The sequence below is a fragment of the Hemiscyllium ocellatum genome, chromosome 25, assembly GCF_020745735.1.
Source record: "Hemiscyllium ocellatum isolate sHemOce1 chromosome 25, sHemOce1.pat.X.cur, whole genome shotgun sequence".
NCBI lineage: Eukaryota > Metazoa > Chordata > Chondrichthyes > Orectolobiformes > Hemiscylliidae > Hemiscyllium > Hemiscyllium ocellatum.
The window spans coordinates 36837204-36859677 of NC_083425.1; the positions used below are offsets into that span (position 1 = coordinate 36837204).

Genomic DNA, 22474 nt, shown 5'->3' on the forward strand with positions numbered 1-22474 from the left:
ATTCCAGATACCAAGATATCCTCCATCAAGTCACTATTCAGGCAGGTCCAACAGGGTCTACAGCAGAACAAGCAGTTATCGGTAAACATGTGATTTCCCAGGAAACCTTGTTAGTAAATCTCAATGTGCATAAAGGCCTTTTAATGTTTTTTTCTAAAGAAGATGTATATGTTTTCACAAAACTTGAGATAAATATTTTCTTTGCAATGCTTCAAAACGTAAGTTCTCCAAGAAAATATAAATATGAAAAGTCTTCCTAACATAATATTATACCTTTAATCTATTGAAAGCATGAACTTTTTCCCAGGGTAGAAGGGTCAATTATTAGAGGACCCAGGTTCAAGGTGCAGAGGAGAAAGTTTAAAAGAGATGTGCAAGATAAGTCTTTCACACAAAGGGTGGGGAGTGCCCAGAATGCATTGCCAGAGGAGGTGGTGGAAGTGGACAAATAACAGCATTCAAGAAGCACCTGGACAAATACATGAATAGGAAGGGAATAGAGGGATATGGATCCTGTAAGTGAAGACAGTTTTAGCATGGAAGGGCAACGTGTGTTGGCATAGGCTTGGAGGGCTGAAGGACCTGCTCCAGTGCTGCCTTATACTTTGCTCTTTGTTCTAATGAAACATCACATGTTGCTTCACAGGAACACTACAAAACCTATTATGATACTCAACCATATAAAGAGACATTAAGTCACGTGACCAAAATCCTGGTTAAACAGCAAGTAGGAGTGTCTTAAAGGAGGAGAGTGAAGTAGTAAGATGGAGAGGTTCACGGAGGGAACTCCAGAGCTTGGAGCCAATGCAACTGAAGAGACCACCACCAATGGGGGAGCGGTTAAAATTGAGGATACACAAGAAACTAGAATTGGAGAAGTGCAAGAAGTCTTGGAGGATAGCAGGACTCAAGGAGATTACAGAGATAGGAAGGGGTAAGGCTTTGCGGGGACTTGAAAACAAGGATGAGAATTTTTTAAACAAAATATTGCTTGATAGGGAGCCATTGAAGGTCAGCAAATGGTGGTAGGGATTGGCATTTGGTATGAGTTGAGATTAGGCAGAGTTTTGTTGCTTATGGATGTTTAAATGTAGGAGATGAACAAAGAGTGAGTCAATACTATATTCTTGCCTCTGATTTATGCCATTTCAGTGGAATTTTGATGAATGGAATGTCTGCTGCATGACACTTCCAACTTTGGAGAGGACCACTTAAACCAAGCCAAGTGGCTCTCCCATATCCACTCAGTTCCAATCTTTAATGTAAATTGATGACAAAATGAGTCCATGTACATGCTGTAAATAGGGTATGTTTTGAGAGGTGTGGCACTGGAAAAACACAGCAGGTCAGGCAGCATCCGATGAGCATGAGAGTTGACGTTTTCAGGCATAAGCCCTTCACCATGAATGTGGTGGGGGGGGGTGGGGAAGGGGGCTGAGAGATAAGTAGGTGGGGGTGGGGTGAAGGTAGCTGGCAAGGCAATAGGTAGATGCAGGTGGGGGTGATAGTGATAGGTGGGACAGGAGGGTGGAACGGATAGGTGGGAAAGAAGATGGACAGGTAGGACAGTTCAAGAGGGTGGTGCCAAGTTGGAGGGTTGGATCTGGGATGAGGTGGTGGGAGGGAAGTTTAGGAAACTAGTGAAGTCAATGTTGATGCAGCGTAGTTGGAGGGTACCAAGGTGGAAGATGAGGCATTCTTCCTCCAGGTGTTGGGTGGCTTGGATTTGGCGGTGGAGGAGGCCCAGGACTTGCATGTCCTTGGTGGAGTGGGAGGGGGAATTGAAGTGGTTGGCCACAGAACGGTGGGGTTGTTTGGTGTGTGTGTCCCTGAGATATTCCCTGAAACACTCCACAAGTTGGCGTGCCATCTCCCAACATAGAGTAGACCACATCAAGAGCAATGGACACAATAAATGAGGTGTTTGGAGGTGCAGGAAAATCTCTGCCGGATGTGAAAGGATCCCTTGGGATCTTGGACGGAGGTGAAGGCAAAGTGTGGGTGCAGGTTTTACCCCTTTTGCAGCCGTAAGGGAAGCTGCCAGGAAGGTGGATTGGTGTTGGGCGTGGACCTAATGAGGGAGTCGTGGAGGGAATGGTCTCTGCGGATCACAGATAGTGGTGGGGAGGGAAATATATCTCTGGTAGTGGGGTCTGATGGTAGATGGCGGAAATGGTGGAGGATAATACACTCTATCTGGAGATTAGTGGGGTGGAAGGTAAGGGTCAATCCTAGTTGTGGTTGGAGGGATGGGGTTCAAGGGCAGAGGTGTGATAAGTGGAGGAGATGCGATGGAGCGCATTGTTGATCACATGGGAGGGGAAATTGTAATCTTTGAAATAGGAGGCCATCTGGTATGTCCTGGAGTGGAATTGCTCCTCTTTGGAGCAGATACGGCAGAGGCGGAGGAATTGGGAGTCCCTGAAATAGATGTCCCTGTTGAGACAGTCGATGGAGTTGGAAATGGCGAGGTGTAGGAAGGGTGGGGGGAGGTGGGGAGGTGTCTGAGATGGTTCATGTGAACCTCAGGTCAGGATGGAAGGTGTTTGTGAAGTTGATGAACTGTTCAACTCTGTGGGAGCATGATGTGGCACAGATACTGTCATCAATGCAATGGAGGAAAAGGTGGGGGATGGTGCCAGTGTAACTGTGGAAGATGGACTGTTCCACGTATCCTGTGGAGAGACAGGCATAGTTGGGGTCCACACGGGTGCCCATGGCTATCCCTTTGGTCTGAAGGAAGTGGGAGGATTCGAAGGAGAAGGTTTGTGGGGGCTGCTGTAGTTGGTTCACCAACCTCTACACCACTGAAGCCAGGCGCCAACTCACAGGTACCTTGTCCTACTGCCTCCTTGACTACTACCTCACCTCCCATCACTAAACCATCATCTCACAGACCATCCATAACCTCATCACCTCAGGGGGTGTCCTATCCACAGCCTCCAAACTCATTCCCGGAATCCCACAGTGCCCAGTCCTGCCTCTAATCCAAAATCCACAAATCTGACTCCCCGGTTGACCCATCGTCTCCACCTGTTCTTGCCCGTTGAACATTTATCCTCAAATCTCGACATCGTCCTGTCCTCCTTGATCCAGGAATTCCCGCATACATTCAGGACACCACCCACGGCCTCCACTTCCTCCATGACTTTCATTTCCCCAGCCCCAATGCCTCATCTTCACCGTGGACATCCAGGCCCTATACATGTCCATATGCCATGACGAAGGCCTCCAAGCCCTCTGTTTCTTCCCTTCCTGCTGGCCGAAACAGCACCCCTCCATGGAGACCCACATGGGCAGCCGCTATGCGTGCTTCTTTGTAGGATACATGGAGCAATCCTTCTTCCGCCGCTATACTGGCACCATTCCCCACCTTTTCCTCCGCTGCATTGATGACTGTATCAAAGCCACCTCGTGCTCCTATGAGGAGATTGAACAGTTCATCAACTTCGCTAAAACCTTCCACCCTGACCTTAAGTTTACCTGGACCATCTTGGACACCTCCTCCCCTTCCTTAACCACTCTGAAACCACCTCTGTCATCCGACTCAACACAGACATCTACTTCAAACCTACCGACTCCCACAGCTACATCTACTACATCTTTTCCCACACCTCCTTCCTCTAAAAACATCATCCCTTATTCCCAATTCCTCTGCCTCTGCTATATCTGCTCCCAGGACCCAAGGACATCCCAGATTACCTCCTAATTCAAGGACCACAATTTTCCCTCCCATGATCAACAATGCCCTCCAGTACATCTCCTCCATGTCTCACACCTTGGCCCTTGAATCCCACCCCTCCAACCACAACAAGGATAGAACCCCCTTCTACCTTCCACCCCACTATTCTCCAAATATGGTGCATTATTCTCCACCATTTCCACACCTCCAATCAAACCCCACCACCAGAGACATATTTCCCTCCCCATTCCTATCTGCGTTCTATGACTCCCTCGTTAGGTCCACAATGCACCTTCCACATCCTCTACCTTCCCTTGCCACCACGAGAGGTGTAAACCTTGTGCGCACAAGTCCCCCCTCACATCTGTCCAAGGCCCCAAAGCCTTGTACATCCAAACACGTCATCTACTGTGTCTATTGCTCTCAATGTGGTCATCTCTACATTGGAGATACAGGACGCCAACCCACGGAACATTTCAGGGAACATCTCTGGAACAAATGCACTAAACAACTGCACCACCATGTGGCCACCCCCTCCCATTCTGCCAAGGCCATGTAAAAGTCCTGGGTCTCATCCACTGCTAATTCAAAGACACCTGATGACTGGAGGAAGAATGCCTCGTTTTCCGCCTTGGGACCCTTCAACCATACTGCATCAACATCGACTTCCTAATCTCCCTTCCCCCCACCTCATCCCAGATCTAACCCCTCAACTCAGCATCGCCCTCTTGAACTGTCCTACCTTTCCATCTTCCTTCATACCTATCTGCACCCCCTGCTCTCTGACCTATCACTATCTACCCCCCACCTGCATCTAATTATTGCCTTTCCAACTACCTTCCTCCCACCATCATACTTATCTCTCAGTCTCCTTCACCCCCTCACATTCCTGATGAAGGGCTTATACCCGAAACATCGACTCTCCTGCTCCCTGGATGCTGCCCCACCTGTTGTGCTTTTCCAGCACCACACTTTTCGACTCTGGTCTCCAGCATCTACAGTCCCGACATTCTCCTATGTTTTAAGAGCACCTTTCAGCTTGATTTGTTTTGTTAGGGGATTTGAAACCTGCTATTTCACACCATGACAAGCACATCACTAATCAAAAACTGCTATACACATTTTGTAGTCATTAGAGAAAGACAGTACTCCAATGCCAGAATAGAATGAATTTCCATGCAGAGTAACTGTTTGTATTACTGATCCTCTTACCAGCAACTACAGTTCCCTTATATTAAATGCTCTGCTCATCTAAACCATTCTTCAGTGATTTAGTGGTTCTGTCTGGGATTAAGATTAGATCTACAAAAATATTTCTTTGTCTTTTTCGATGGACAACCAAATTGTTGGTCACTGGAGTTTGATAGCATAGCTGTCATCTTGAGCAATCAGAGGTACTCACACAGAATTGGAGGTCATCTATGAGGATTCATATGGATTTCTGAACTGAACGTGATTCCAATCCTTAAATGCTCAGGTAGTACACAATGAATATCTGAAAATATGCTGTGCTTTCTGTGTGCTGGATCAGCACACAATGCGTTCAATGTAGGGAACCCAGATGAATGTACTTACATAGAATAGGAGCAGAAGAAGACCATTTTACCCCTTGCGCTTGGTTCACCATTCAATAAAATCATGCCTGATCTGTTTGTGTTTTGGATTTCACGTTCCCAAAGATGTCCTTTGATTCCCTGGCCTAATGACAATCTGTCTACATCTGCATTAAAGATATTTAATGGCTTCATCTCCACCACCTTCTGAGGCAGAATTCCAAAGTGGCACAACTCAACGAGAAAGACAATTCTCCTCATTTCTATCCAAAAAGTGTGAGCCATAACTTTTAAACAATTTCTCCTTGTTCTGGACTGATCAGCAAGAGGAGACATTCTTTAACTTCAATCAAGTCACCCTCTTATGCATCTAAATTCCTGTGGAAAGTAGCCCAGCCTATCCAACCTATCCTCATAAGACAACCCACTCATTCCAGGTAACAATTTAGTAAACTTCATCTTAACTGCCTCCAGTGGATTTACAGTCTTTACTAAGTTAAAAGACCAAAACTGCGCATAGCATTCCAGATGTGGTCTCACCAATGCTTTGTATAACTGAAACATGAAGTCTCTCTCAAAATAAAAGATATCATCCCATTAGCCTTGAGGATTTATTCCTAAGAAGAAACCCAGTTTTCCATCAGGCCATCCTTGTAAGGCTCAAGCTGCCTTCTAAAGTCAGGGTCCTGTCCCTCCATTTCCTGTTGGAACTGTTGTCAATCACTCCCTCTCCCACAATGAATCTCTGCCTCCTGCAATTAAAAGAACCACCTTTTTTCTAAACTAACAGGAGAACATTTTGACACTCCCATCTGTCTGGTGCCCTTATCACTCTCCGGGGGGGGGGGGTGGGGGGAGGTAGATGCACAGGTTTAGAGGTAGCAATGAAGAACCCTTGGTAAGTTGCTGTAGTGGATCTTTTCAATGATCCATCCAAAAGGTCTGTTGCATTGGTGGTGTAGATAATGAATGTTGTTGGATGTGGTACCAGTCAAGTGTGCTGCTTTGTGCATGGTGTTGAGCTTGTTGAATGTTGTTTGGCGCCACACTAATGGATAGGTGTGGTGTATTCCATCGCAATCCTGGCTTGTGCCTTGTAAATGATGGATGAGCTTTGGGAAAAGATTCCTGATTTTGCCTGAAATCAATGCCCTACCCAGTGAGCAGAAAACAATTGGCCTGTTTTCTTGCCAGATTCATAAAACTGAAGGAGTGTACTAGTTAGTGCCAGCAACTGAGTGGGACCCAGCAACTGAAGATTTGGCAGAAGTGACACAGTGTAAAATATCTTAATTCACACACTTGCTGGTAAAACAGGATAATTAACTGTTTGGGATTAAGGAATTTTATTTGTGTTTGATCTGTCTGATCAATCCTTCCAGAAGAACTGGGAAAAATGTAAGGCCTTGAAAAGTGGAATTTGTTTCAAGATGGCATTCTATTCATGCAGCTGGAGGAGAGAAATGTTCAAGCAGTATTTATATCATCAATTGTATCCACGCTTTAAATTACTGATCTCTCCTTTAGAGTTTCAAGATTTTAAAATGCAATCTGCTCAATACTTGCTGCTCTTCCCCCAGACAATGAATTTTGAATTATTAAATTCACAGTTCTTGTAAACCCATCAATGAATAATATTCCGAATAGATGAATGAAAACACACAACTGAATTGCCATTAATTCTGCAGTACCAAGCTCACAAAGTTGACAAAACCAACAAAAATAAACAGTTTTCAATATGTGAAAGTGTGCGAGTCATTTAATTTTCCTGGCTGCGATTGTCTCACACAGATGGCTTTGCAAACCTATTCAGTCAGTTTAGTCTGCCAACATAAAAACAGAAAATTCTGCAAGCACTCCGCAGGGTCAGGCAACACCAGTGGAGTGAAGAATAAAGAGTTCTGAAACTTTACTTCTGCATCAGTACATTAATGAGTCAAAATAATCAGTTAATTGGATTCCACAAGAGGATTCAAATTATTCATTCTTTCCCTTCTACATTCTATAACATTGAAGACCAATGTTGCAAAGAAGTAAAAGTATAGAAAGTTTGGTATTTCTGTACCTGCAGTGAGTAAGCTGGAGTTGAGGAGATGTATATACACGAGGAAGAGCGATGCACAGACCATTAGACACTACTTCAGTTAATTCTTCTCTATTTGTATTTCTAACTGTATACCTGATAATATCCTATGGAATCTGACAACTTTGTATATCCTCCTTACAACAGAGAAACCAAAATGCAACACACTCCCAGAACACAGAACAAAAAAAGTTCATTTACATTGCCTGAAAGGTTATCTGACTGGATGCCATGCATACACTACATACTACTTAGAATCCTGTGAAGCCATTCACACTGCAGAAATGTTACAAAATCCGCAGGTAAAGCCAATTCTTTCGTTGAAGTCCCACAAATTGTGTTTGCGACCTTTGGAGATTTGGAAGAATTATGCTGCCAAGCCTACTGTTCCTGAGCCGACAAGTCGAGAGGCTGTAGCAGCTGTGTTTAGATGAATTAAGATAGATGGAGATAAGGATGAGAATGGAACGGAATTCAATTCCCCCTTGATGCCCCAGCTGATTATTGTGCATAATCTTGTTTCTGAGGAGGAAGTGGAGTTGATTATTGAGATTGCACCCAACTGAGAAAAGCTGCTTGAATTTGGAACAATCAAATGTCCTCTTGGCATTTTGAAATCCAAGCAGATCAACATTGCACTTTCAAAACAGTGTAATTTTTAACATTAGCCAACTGCTTCAGTTTTCCTTTTTAAATTTTTAACTTTGTCTTAAAATGTTATAAAGCATACTGTTATGCAGAATGTGTGAAATTTATTTAAATAATCAATTTCCCAAATGTGACAATTGGTTTTTTGAAGCAATTAAGGGTATGGGTCACGGACTTCCCTTTGTTAAAATAATTTTTAACCCTCATTGTATCAGTTAAAACTGGACAACAATTTTCATTTATATGGCACCATTAATGGGTGTGAGAGAGAAGAAGGATGTAAGGATTGATTGTGGAAGTCAGTTCTAAAGATTCTGTTAAAAGTACAGCAATAGTAAAAGGATGGTGAAAGGAGATGTAGGGCTGATTATGGATGAAAAAGGGCATTTACATAGCATTAAATTAATACTTTGTACCTCTGTTTACTCATGAGGCAGATGTTGCCCAGCCTGGGGTCTCAGAGGAGAAAACTCAGTCACTGGAAGGGTTTTAAGTGGTAAAGAGGAGGAGATTTTGGATACGTAGGTGGCACGGTGGCTCAGTGGTTAGCACTGATGCCTCACAGCGCCAGAGACCCAAGTTCGATTCCAGCCTTGGGCGACTTCTGTGTGGAGCTTGCACATTCTCCCCGTGTCTGCGTGGGTTTCCTCTGGGTGCTCTGGTTTCCTCCCACAGTCCAAAGATGTGCAGGTTAGGTGAATTGGCCATGCTAGATTGCCCATAGTGTTAGGTACATTAGTCAGGGGTAAATGTAGGGGTATAGGTCTGGGTGGATTGCTCTCCGGAGGGTCGGTGTGGACTTGTTGGGCCGAAGGGCCTGTTTCTACACTGTAGGGAATCTAATCTAATAAATAAGAATGGAAATTGCAGAGGCAATGATAATTAACTTTAAATCTTCCCTGGATTCAAAGATGTATCAGAGGAGTGGACAATTGCAAACATTGACTGAGGGCTAACCTGATAGAAGTATATAAAATAATGATAGGGTGGATAGTCTGAGCCTTTTTCCCAGGGCTGAAATATCAAATACAAGAGGGCATAGGTTTAAGATGAGAGAGGATATGGTTAATGGAGATGTGAGAAAAAAAATATTTTACACAGAGAGTGGTAGATGCCTGGAATGTGCTGCCAAGGGAGGTGGTGGAAGCAGATGCAATAATAATGCTTAAGAGGCTTTTAGACAGACAAATGAACAGGCAGGGAATAGAATGATCTGAACCATGTGCAGGCAGATGGGATGAGTTTAGAATGGCATCATGGGGAGCTGAAGGGCTGAAGGGCCTATTCCTTTGCTGTACTGTTCTATGTTCACATATGTGGCATCATTCAAGATGTGTGTGTGAGAGAGAGAGAGAGAGAGAGAGAGAGAGAGAGAGAGAGAGAAATGACCATAGGATAGACTGTAGAGGTCAATTCTAAGGAGTCTGTTAACAGTGGGAAGAAATGTGGTTATGTTGGTAGGTAGATTTAATGAGAGAGTCTCTGTGTGCTAGAGGAGTTTTTCAAGGCTTTATTTGCAATATTTTTTGTGATGGCTGCTCAAAGTATTCCAAGGCAGGTGTAAATTCCTTCCAATTGTTGAACCTGATCTGGTGATAATTTTCTTGCCATTATTTGGAACTCACTGTTGACTTGTGGATTTTCAATCTGGAACTCAGATCTGCAGCAATGTTAAATAAACCCACAAAATGTTTGTCCATTAATATTTACTGTCAGTAATTGCTGAAGTTGTATTTCTGATTGGTTTTAGTTTGAAGCTAACCTTTTGGTGGTGATGTTAAACAATGCTCAATGATGCTCGGTGACACCTCTGTGTTTTAGAGAGTGTGATGTATGGCTCAATTTGTTCAACTGGGTCAAGTGTAAATAATCAATATATAATCGTTTTTGCTGAGGAATACTAGTCTAAATTTAGATCTAAAATATGAGCAAGTTTATTTCAACAGCTTGCCCAGCTTTAGTTTTGTGTTGTAATTCCCAGATCACAGCTACTAGTTCCTTCAGTGGCAGACAGATGAATATGAGAGTGCTATTTCTGATTCTAGTTCAGTGTTGTATTTAATTAAGGGATATTGGGATGAATTTTCTCATTTTCTCTGGCATTCTCACTGTGAAAGTAAAGAAGAATTATGAAAAAGACTGACAGCTAACATAAAGGGAAATACCAACATTTTGTCCAAGTACACCGATAGTAAAAAGGTGGCAAAAGGAACGGTGGGACTCCAAAAAGAGCATTTACAGCACAGGCAAGAGGCATGACTGAGGTGTTAAATGAATATTTTGCGTCTGTGTTTACCCATGAGTCAGCTGTTGTCCAGTCTGTCATGGCAGAGGAGGAAACTCAGTCACTAGAAGGGTTTAAAGTTGGTAAGGTGGGTGGTGGGGGTGAAGGTGTGGGGAGGGGGGATGTGGGAGGGTGGGGAGAGCAGTTGCAGGTATTGAATAAGCTGTCAGTGTTTAATTTGGATAAGGCACTACCCTCGATCAGATATGTCCCAGGATACTGAAGGAAATTGCAGAGGGACTGGCATTTAATTTTAAATCTTCCCTGGATTCAAGGGTATGTCAGATGAGTGGACAATTGCAAACATTACACCCTTGTTCATAAATGGTTGTAATGTAGGCCCAGCAATTACAGAACAGTTAGTTTAGCTTTTGTAGTGGTGAAACCTCTAGAATCAATTATTCAGGATAGAATTAATGTAGATTGATTTGGAAGAGTTTTGGGATTGTTCTGGGAATATCGCATCTAACTAGTTTTCTGGAGATTTTTGAAGAGGCAACTGAGAGGACTGATGAAGGGAAGAATGTTGATATGACATGGAGTTTCAAAAGATGTTTGATAGAGTACCACAGGACAGATTAGTGAGGAAAGTTTTAGAATATCAGGGACAATATGATGTGGTAGCTGAAATAACTCCACAGAGGCTGGTAATCTGTCACTAAGTTACCCTTTCCCCAAAGTCTTTGACACTGATATACACTGGATTGTCGGAAGCTAAGGGCTGACCTTATAGAGATTTATAAAATCATGAGGGTCATGAAGATGGTGAATAGCCAAGGTCTTTCCCCAGGTAGACAGCATAGGTTTAAGGTGACAGTGGAAAAGTATAAATGGGACCAAAGTGGCAACATTTCTATGCAGTAGGTGTTGTGTGTAAGGAATGAGCTGCCAGAGGAAGTGGTGGAGGCTGGTATAATTACAACATTTAAAAAGCATCTAGATGGGTACACAAATAGGAAGGGTTTAGAGTGATGTAGGCGAAATGCTGGCATATGGGACTACATAAATGTAGGATATCTGGTCAGTATGGACGAATTGGAATGAAGGGTTTATTTCTGTGCTGTATGACTCTATGACCCAGTCCAGCTTACTCAGAGCCAGCTTTCAGAGTGAACAGAACATCTGACACTCCTGCTTATTTTTAAAAATTTTTTTTACTCCTGTTTATTTTTTTTTGCTTAATTACCCCCACGCTCCTGCCTGACTGTGGTACTGCTTATTTTTTCCCCAGCACCCATGGTGTGTGTGTGTGCAGGTGTGAGGCACAGTGAAAGACACAAGGTGCATGAATCTTTATACAATTTCCACCACCAGAAAAATAGGAAAACACCCGAGTGGCCTGTACCAAGCAGTGCCCTTCACATCAAAGGGCAATGTGGCGTGATCACACAGTGAAGGGGAGGGCAGGGGTTAAATCAAAACAGGATTAGACGAGGAAATAATGCACTCTTGTTGAATTTTTTCAGACCCCTTCAAGGAGGAGAGTCCTTGCGCGCACGCGCGCACACACACACACACACAGATCCAGCTCTCGAAAGGAAACACCCAAGTGGCTAGTAACAAGCACTGCCCTTACACTCCTTTTTGCCTTTTTTAAATTAACCCCCACACTACCGCCTAACTGCAGTAGTGCTTATTTTTTTTCCCCAGCATCCATGGTGTGTGTATGCAGGTGTGAGAGATACAATGTGCACGAATCTCTATTCAATTTCCACCACCAGGAAGATAGGAAAACACCCAGGTGGCCAGTGCCAAGCAGTGCCCTTCACATCAAAGGGCAATGCTGCGTGATCAAATAGTGAAGGGGAGGGCAGGGACTAAATCAAAACAGGATTGGACGAGGAAATAATGCACTCCTGTTTATTTTTTTTTGCTTATTTTTTTCCCCAGCACCCATGTTGTGTGTGTGCAGGTGTGAGACAGTGAGAGACACAAAGTGCACGAATATTTATTCAATTTCCACCACCAGGAAGATAGGAAAACACCCGCGTGGCCAGTGCCAAGCAGTGCCCTTCACATCAAAAATGGCAATGCTGTGTGATCAAACAGTGAAGGGGAGGGCAGGGACTAAATCAAAATAGGATTGGACGAGGAAATAATGCACTCCTGTTTATTTTTTTTTGTGACAAGCAGTGCCCTTCACGTCAAACACTCCTGTTAATTTTTTAAAAAAAAGACAAAAAAAAAATAAACCCCCACACTACCGCCTAACTGCGGTAGTGCTTATTATTTTTAACCCCAAAACTCCCATTTATTTTTTTTTTCTCTCTTTTTTTTTATTATTAACCCCCACACTACCGCCTAACTGCGGTAGTGCTTATTATTTTTAGTCTCATGGTTTTTTTTTAAACCCCAGCACCTATGGTGTGTGTGTGCAGCTGTGAGACACAGTGAGAGACATAAAGTGCACGAATATTTATTCAATTTCCACCACCAGGAAGATAGGAAAACACCCGCGTGGCCAGTGCCAAGCAGTGCCCTTCACATCAAAAATGGCAATGCTGTGTGATCAAACAGTGAAGGGGAGGGCAGGGACTAAATCAAAATAGGATTGGACGAGGAAATAATGCACTCCTGTTTATATCTGTGAGACAGGGGTCCCTGATTGGACCAGATGAACAGCCCCAATTAGGGAACTCACAAGGTGCACCTTGCTGACCTTGTTACAATCACTACATCCTTCCCCCCACAGAGTCTGAGGACATAGGCTTTTTTTTTGTAACTCCTCCTGGAGCATTTTAGCACCAGGTCAGGTTTGTCCAACGGCGCCATGTATCCCACAGTACCTTGCCTCTTGTGCCCGAAGCATCTCGGAACAAATTCATTCTCCTGTTGGGGTAGCAACAGCGTCAAGGCTGCAATATCTGTCATGTCCATCTCAGATTCCAAATTAACTTCAACGCTTGATGGAGTGGGAGAATTCACAAGTTCCTGAGCAGTCAGAGAGACTGTCGAGGAGTCAGGCACATTGTGTTCCCACAGTGTTTGCAAGTTTGCAGCTTTCATCTGATCCACGTGCCTGTTCAGGATTCTTAAACATCTACATGACCTTTATACCTGACCTCACGTTGACCATGCCACTTACCTATGCAGTGCCATTCCCATAGTTCCTACACCAAATTTTGCTCCCAGAAGTAAACAGAATGCTTATTGGAGCCTTGTGTCAAGCAATGGCGTTCCATTTCATCTGCCCCTCCAGGTCCGGGAAGATCAGATTTAACCTGGTGCAGAGTCTTCTCCCCATTTGCGACTCTGTTAGAACTATCCCTGTTGTTGCATGAGGGTTGGTCCTAGGCAGTTTGATATTCAGTAAAGCTGTTTCCAGCTGCAGTTGCAAGTATGTGTGTCTCATGTTCAGTTTTGTGAAGGACAGCCCCCCCCCCCCCCGCCAGCTTTATGTGTAACTCCTCTATGTGAAGGATTGGGTATTTATCCAGCTACAAAAAGCAATTTACCATTTGTGTAAGATCCCACAAAGGTGAACCGACACATTGGGTTTCACAATTGGTTCGACTGGGTGCTGCTCATTTTGCAAACTGGACTGGTTTGATTTTTCCTTCACTTTCTTGCCTTCTGATTTCTGGCTTTACTATTCCCCGTAAAGTAAATGGCACTGGGTGGCCCTTTCAGAATCATGGGAATGCTTCCTGGTCAACATGCAAGGTAGCCTTTGCTCCTTTGATAGCTCCGAGACCTTCCTGAAAAATCGAGGTGTAGTGGACAGCGAAGAGGGTTACCTCAAATTACAACAGGATCTGGACCAGACGTGCCAATGGGCTGAGAAATGGCAGATGGAGTTTAATTCAGACAAATGCGAGGTGCTGCATTTTGGGAAAGCAAATCTTAGCAGGACTTAGACACTTAATGGTAAGGTTCTAGGGAGTGTTGCTGAACAAAGAGACCTTGGAGTTCAGATTCATTGCTCATTGAAAGTGGAGTTGCAGGTAGATAGAATAGTGAAGAAGGCATTTGTATCCTTTCTTTTATTGGTCAGAGTATTGTGTACATGAGCTGGGAGGTCATGTTGCAGCTATACAGGACATTGGTTAGGCCACTGTTGGAATATTGCATGTGATTCTGGTCTCCTTCCTATCGAAAAGCTGTTGTGAAACTTGAAGAGGTTCAGAAAAGATTTACGAGGATGTTGCCAGGGTTGGAGGATTTGAGCTATAGGGAGAGGCTGAATAGGCTGGGGCTGTTTTCCCTGGAGCTTCGGAGGCTGAACAGAGAACATTACAGCGCAGTACAGGCCCTTCGGCCTCGATGTTGTGCCAACCTGTCATACCAGGTGAGGGGTGACCATATCGAGGTTTACAAAATTATGAGGGGCATGGATAGGGTAAATAAGCAAAGTGTTTTCCCTGGGGTCAGGGAATCCAGAACTAGAGTGCATAGGTTTAGGGTGAGAGGGGAAAGAAATAAAAGTGACCTAAGGGCCAACCTTTTCACGCAGAGGGTGCTACGTGTATGGAATGAGCTGCCAGAGGAAGTGGTAGAGACTGGTACAATTGCACCATTTAAGAGGCATTTGGATGGGTATATGAATAGGAAGGGTTTGGAGGGATATGGACCGGGTGGTGGCAGGAGGGACTAGATTGGGTTGGGCTATCTGGTTGGCATGGACAGGTTGGGCCAAAGGGTCTGTTTCCATGCTGTACACCTCTACGACTCTTTTTAATTAGGACTTCACTTAGACTGCCAATTTTTAATTGATAAAAGTTGGACCAATCAAGTTGAATCTTTCTCAACCCATTCTGCCCCATCTGGCTTGGGCCTGAGCCTTTCACAGTGGTAACTAATTATGGTCACATCATCAGTGAATGAGCTGCTTCCCATAAAAAGCCAAAACCAAAGTTGTACCCTTAATCTGTAAAGGTTCCCAGGTATTAGTCTTTTACAAACCTAAGGGCTAGTGTCCAGACTGAATTTTGTTAAAGACTGGTTCTACAATCAGTGAAAAGGCCATGCCAGTATCAACCTCCATTCAAACCGGCGATCATTTAACCAGATGTTCATTTTGATTGGTTCTGAATTGGATATTGCAAGGCAATTTACCTGTTGCAAACCAGATGTAGGTGGACTTTCTACATTTTACACTTTTCTTGAATACTGCCCTATGAGTTCTCACACTAAACTTACTAGGAATCTTTTGCTGCTTTGAGTCTGCATACTGGCAGCAACTACAATGGCTTGCTGGCCTGGACTCGGAAGAAAATTTTAACCATTTGATCGAGGCTTGGTTTTGTTCTAGGGTTTTGTTGTGGGCTGACCTAGAGTCTGTCTGTTCAGGATATGTCCTGAGTGAGGCTGTACAATTGCCTTCACTCATGTGGTGTCCCTCAGGCCAGTCAGACTGACAAAGGTGTCCATTTCCATTGGAATACCCTGTAACTCATATGCTCCACTTGCTGCATTTCCAATATTAAATCCATTATGTTTCCTGCTTCAGCTTTGCTGCAGCTAGTAGGCACTTTTGTCTGGTTGCATCATTAATCCCACATACCAAACAGTCTCTCAGCATCTCGTTGAGGGTTAAATGAAAGTCACATGCCTCTGCCAGTCGTCTTAACCTCAAAAGTCCCAACAAAGATCCCCCTGGTTCTTGAACTGCCGAGTAAAAACGGTAGTGACTTAGAATTAGAGGAGGCTTGGTGTTGTGTGATATTCTTTAACTAAATTCATCAATCCCTGACAGCTTTTAGTATCTGGTGCCTCAGGGGAAGATAGGCTCCTAATAACTGTAAGCTTCGTTTTGGTAAGGTCTCATCTACTTGTTTACTTTGTGGGATTCATTTTACATGAATAATAAGATATGGTCTACCATGAGGCTTGATTTATTATCATTGAAACAGAAGACAGACACATACGCAACTTTACAAAACCAGTCTTTCCTCTAACATGTCAAGTAACCTCCCAGTTCTTAAATATCTATGCCCACACACCAATTCTGCTTTGGGAGCGCAAGATGTTAAAAAGTGTATACTATCCTGGTCAGAGCAGGTAGAACTAGAATCAAAGCGGTCTTCCTGCTTTAACCAGTTATCTGGGTCATTTCCAAGTGCAGTGGCTTAGCAGTACTTTGATGTAACAATGTAATTAGCATAATTTACATTGAGTTTCTTCCTCATGAAGGGTATAACAAAAGACAGTGTTGCATATTATACTTTCCCTTATGGATTGAGCTGACCTTTGGAGCTGAGCTGTCTTAAAATTCTATTGAAACTCAGACCTATTGTTCCACCCGAAACCTTGTAGCATTGCATCACCAACAACCCATTCAATAGTCAATTCAATAGTCAATCAAGGTGAATGACTTGTATATCTCTCTGTCTCTCGTTTGGTTCACTTTTGACAGTGAATGCTGCAAACTTCCTGGCTTAATAACTCCGTTCCAGTGTCTCATTAGCACCTATTCAATATAATCAATCCAAGTAACTGGTTTGCATACCTGTCTGACTGAGCTGATCCAATTCCTCACAAACTCTTCAGTTGGCCAGTTTTCTCAGCCTGCAATCGAGTTCACCAATAGTACTTTCAGCATCCCAAAAGAGGTGTTTTATTTATAAATGACATTCCACTACCTGCATTATTGAAAAAGCTGTAGGTCCATGAGCTTCAGGATTGCGTGTTGCTTTTCATCTGCTCCAATGTCTTTTGCCTGGAAAAGGTTATGTATTCTTTCCACATCCTGGGTCCAGTCTTTGAAGGTAGGATTGAGTGAGTCAAACTTCTCAAATAATGGTTTGGAGATGCCAGCGTTGGACTAGGGTGTACAAAGTTAAAAATCACACAGCACCAGAATATAGTCCAACAGGTTTAATTGGAAGCATGACCTTTCAGAGTGCTGCTCCTTCGTCAGGTAGTGTCGTGGAGAAAATGTAGAGAATCCCCAGGAGACGCGGAGAGTTCTTCAAGGAGTAGGTCTTTTATTTGCAAATAAAAACCAGACATTCAGAAAGCAGATGCTTGAATGCCCACGAACCTCAGGGTCCGTGGTTCTCTATATTTTTATATATCATATTTTTGTTAGCTTATCAGCATGTCCAACTGTGTTAATCAACATTACCTCACTCCAGCTACACAATAAACCAGTGATGTTAGTTCCCATTATCTTTTTAGTTGTATCACTATATTTTTTCCTACATTCTACTTAATGCTATTCTAACATCATGATTAGATATTTTACTGTCAAGGGTCTCAAGCAGGCTGACTCTATTAACTACTAATTAGATATTTATTGTCAAGGATCTCAAACATTTATTATTACAACCTGTTCCAAACCTGCCATGGTGATATTTTGTAGGCGAGGCTGACTTTACTCACTGTGTTATTTCATCCCACCAGAGTGACCTTTCAGCCTCAACCTTACCCTGCTAATTGGTGTAAGAGCATTCCACTATTCTAATCCCATCCTGCCTTTGACCTTTTGACTAGTGTAGCATTCCGCAGACCCCTTGCAACAGATTGCCAGTGGTCGTCATGCTTTAACCCTTCCCATGCATTCATGCTCTTTATTTTCCATAGTGGTTGTGGAGGATAAGTTTGTAAGACAGAGAATTTATAGCAAAAGTTTACAGTGTGATGTAACTGAAATTATATATTGAAAAATACCTGGATTGTTTGCTAATCTCATCTGTTAGAATGACCATGTTGGTTTTAGTTCTTTCATATGTAAATCACAAAACCTTTTTTAAAAGTTACATTATCAAGTGAACTTTAACAATTAGTGTCATGTTTGGGCCGAACCCCTGAGGCTCCTGTTCTTATCTGTCAGCCAGGGCTTCCTGATAGTACCAGATTAACAGCCCCAGTCTATGAGGTCTACCTGGTAAAAACAATGACTGCAGATGCTGGAAACCAGATTCTGGATCAGTGGTGCTGGAAGAGCACAGCAGTTCAGGCAGCATCCAAAGTGCAGCGAAATCGATGTTTCGGGCAAAAGCCCTTCCAGCATTCTCTGATCCAAAGTATGAAGTCTACCTGGCTGACCCTATTACAATCACTATGGTAACAAAATTGCCTGAGTGATAGGAAAGAGAGTATAATGGTCAATGGATATTTTTCAGGCTGGAGGAAAGCTTGTAGTGGAGTTCCTCAGTTGTCAGTATTGAGACCCTTGGATTTTAAGTTCATATTATTAATAACCTGGCATTTCTGACAGACATCTGAGACCTAATCTAAATGAAATTTTGTAATACTTTCCATTTTATTCTTTTGGACTTTATGAGCCAAGTTTGACTTGAGAAAACATCCTTCAGATTAGAGAAGAGGTAACTTGTGAAACCTTTCAGTGTTTGTTTTTGATTGGAAAGTTATACACTGGCCCAAATCTAGTGCCGTCATGACCAAAACTGTGCTGGATTTGGAATTTTCACAGATTGTGGAACCAACTCCTCTCCAATGGCTTTCTTTGATTAATATGATAAAAGAAAATTAGTTTGTAGTTCACAGGATGGCAGAGTGTCACAGGCCCTCATAACTGTTGTATAAGGAAATAATATTAAAGGAATTAATATTCATGTTACATTGAGCTCTCCTATTCTGTTGATATCACACATAGCCTGTGGGTCAAGACAGTGACCTCTACATGAGTTTTCATAGGGAGAAAATATGGTGTGTACAGCTCTTAAGAGTCCAAGTAATTATGCTGAGTGGTTTTCCAAGTTGTACTTATTGCTATCATGCAGTATACCAACTTGTTAGCTAAAACAAAGCCTCTTCTTTAAAGGCTCTATGATGGTATCCTATACCCCAATCATTAGACAAGATTTAGACAAAAATAGAAAAAGTGGGATTAGTAAACTATCTGAAACAGTACGTACTTCTGTTACAACCAAAGTTGGAGTTGTGTTTTGCCTGTCTCTAGACCTACCACTCCACTGGTCACAACAGAAGCTTAAGTGCTTTATCTAGTTACTGACATACTCAATTATATACTTAGGGTTAGAATAAAAGAACCGTCAATCAGGTTTCTTTAATAAAGACCAAAATTACTGTTTTATTTTGAAAAACATGACAAAGATGTAAAGCTGATGAATGCATCATTTCAAATAGGGAAGTATAAATAATTACACATCTAAATAACACACCCACAACACACACACACACCCCAATTAACCAGAGAAAATAACCTCTTATGCAGAGATTAATTTTGAATATAACATTTTGGCTAATAATTATGAATGGGAATAATTATTGATGGGGAAAGGATAAGGTATGAAATATTCAAGATGGCTTTCAATCAGCAACTTAGCACGCTGAGACAGATATGACTAAATATGGCACGGTGGCTCAGTGATTAGCACTGCTGCCTCACAGCACCAGGGGTCTGGGTTTGATCCCAGCCTCGGGTGACTGTCTGCGTGGAGTTTGCACATTCTCCCTGAATTTGCATAGGTTTTCTCCACCAGTCCAAAGATGCAGGTTAAGGGAATTGACCATGCTAAATTGCCCGTAATGTTTAAGAATTGTAGGTTAGGTGCATTTGTCAGGGGAAATGTAGAATAATAGGATAGGGGAATGGGTCTGGATGGGATACTCTTTGGAGGGTTAGTGTGGAGCTGTTGGGCCAAATGGCCTGTTTCCACGCTGGAGGGATTCTATGAACTACAGGCTGTTGTCACTGCGACCTTTGTAAATGCAATTTGTTCAGGAATTGTTAAGAACTAAATGTCTTTTCAACAGAACAGCAAGCTGAGTTTTGCAAATTTCACACTGCACTTTCCACAAGGGTTTGCTCAGAACAGCAGAGGTAGCTAAGTAACTTCTCTCTGTCAACAGGCTTAATCCCAACTGAACTGCAGACAACGTCCAAATCATTCTTAATTCCTGACAGTTATAAGTCTATGCATGTACCTTCCAGTTAATGAGTTCAAGCTATTAAGTTAAGGCATGTGACTACGCAGAACTATCTTTTAAAATATATTTTGTTCTCCTTTAAGAGACCCTTTCTAAAAGAAACAGTTTGGGTGTTTCTCTAATCTTTTCTAATGTATCAGTACCCCCAATGCGTTAAGTACAAAAATGCAAAAAATGAAACATCTTCATAAAACACTGAAACACACATTGGGAAAGGTGACAGAAACCACAAGGTGCCAGTAAAGGTAATCACAGTAATACTACAAAACCATTATCTGCTGAAACATTGAACATTTATAAGTTTTGGTTGTACAAATTTTTAAAAATTGACTTATCTAACAAAGGAGTGATTCTTACAAGTATAGAGTGCTTCAATTGGACAGCAGTAACAGAGATAGGCAAAAGTGAGGACTGCAAATGCTGGAAACTCTGATCTAAAAACTGCAGTAACAGAGACAGAGAGCAATGGCTGACTTCAGATCTTCTTCCCTCGAAAGCAGCTAGAAATGTTATTATTGGAATATTCTTGCTGATGGAAAAGGTAGCTTTGTGGCTAGAGAATGGAGATGGCCAGAGGGAGACAGAGCTGGTCCTGAGGGTACACAAATCCCAATGTGGCACAGTGGTTAGCACTGCTGCCTCACAGCGCCAGGGACACTGTCTGTGTGAAATTTGCACATTCTCCTTGTGTCTGCAGGGACTTCCTCTGGGTGCTCCAGTTTACTCCCATAATCAAAAGATGTGTAAGCTACGTGAATTGGTCATGCTAAATTGTCCATAGTGTTCAGGGATGCCTAGGTTAGGTGCATTGTCAGAGAAAATGTAGAGTACAGTAATCAGGTGGGGGAATGGGTCTGAGTGGTGGCTGTTTGGAGGGTCAAAGTGGACTTGGTGGGCCAAATAGAGCTTAAAAATGTGTTGCTGGAAAAGCGCAGCAGGTCAGGCAGCATCAAAGGAGCAGGAAAATTGACGTTTTGGGCCCTTCTTCAGGACTGTTTCCACACTGTAGGAATTCTATGAAATGAATTCAATAATTTTGTTTTCTGGAAGCAGGCTCAGAACAGTGTCTTCCTTCTTCTGTTCACTTTGCTTTAGGAAAGTGGAATCAAGGGTTATGGAGATAAGGCAGGGAGCGGATACTGATTAGGAATGATCAGCCATGATCATATTGAATGGCAGTGCAGGCTCGAAGGGCTGAATGGCCTACTCCTGCACCTATTGTCTATTGTCTATTGAAAGGCACCTGGGAGAAAACTGTCTGGTTTTTGGACAGCTGGTTTTCAGTCGTTGAAATGTTACTTATACTTGCAGCTTGGACTTAATTCGAACTTTTCTCTGACTATTTGGAACAGACGCCATTATATGTTTGCGTGAAAAGGACAAGGTAATTCAGTGTGTATGAACATTGCTCTACAATGCTGTGTTTCAACAGCTCACTAATGTTGTTGTTGTCTCATCACAGATGCTATAAAGGAAAGGAAGATGACATCGAGAGCACAGCAGACATCAGCACCTTTTGTGGCGAAGACTGGGCTGACCCTGCTGAAGGAATGCTGTGGATTCACCTGCTCCATCATGTAAAAGTCAAAAGGTTTTAAGAAAAACCTGAATATTTTGGATCTCTGCAGCTGTGTTCTTGGGATAAAAATATTTCAGTGATAGCTTATTCTGCAACAGGTGAATTAAAGATATTTGTGTAAAGCTACATTCTACTCAAGTCATACAGTCATAGAGATGTACAGATGTCCAATTCGTCCATGCCAACCAGATATCCCAACCCAATCTAGACCCACTTGCCACTGCCCGGCCCATATCCCTCCAAACCCTTCCTATTCATATATCCATCCAGATGCCTTTAAATGTTGCAATTGTACTAGTCTCCACCACTTCCTCTGGCAGCTCATTCCATACACATACCACCCTCTGCATGAAAAAATTGCCCCTCAGGTCTCTTAATATCCCGTCTCACCCTAAACCTATGCCCTCAAGTTTTGGACTCCCCCACCCCAGGGAAAAAACCTTGTCTGTCTACCCTAACTATGCTCCTCATGATTTTATAAACCTCTATAAGGTCACTCCTCAGCCTCTGACACTCCAGGGAAAATAGACCAGCCTATTAAACCTCTCCCAATAGCTCAAATCCTCCAACCCTGGTAACATTCTTATAAATCTTTTCTGAACCCGTTTCACAACATCCTTCCAATAGGAATACGAGAATTGCACACAATATTCCAGAAGTGGCCTAACCATTGTCCTGTACAGCTGCAACATGACCTCCCAACTCCTGTACTCAATACTCTGACCAATAAAGGAAAGCATACCAAACACCTCCTTCTCTATCCTATCTACCTACGACTCTACTTTCA

General features: G+C 42.8%; 1 protein-coding gene across 1 annotated transcript in view; it reads left to right on the forward strand.

Moving 5' to 3' along the window:
* Positions 1-21689, forward strand: part of zgc:171844 (uncharacterized protein LOC100151763 homolog) — a 73276-nt gene extending 51587 nt beyond the window's left edge. Inside the window, exon 6 of the mRNA XM_060844574.1 lies at positions 21571-21689. Within this exon, the coding sequence (XP_060700557.1) occupies positions 21571-21689 (119 nt within the window). The remainder of the gene's footprint in view (positions 1-21570) is intronic.
* The last annotated feature ends 785 nt before the right edge of the window (positions 21690-22474 follow it).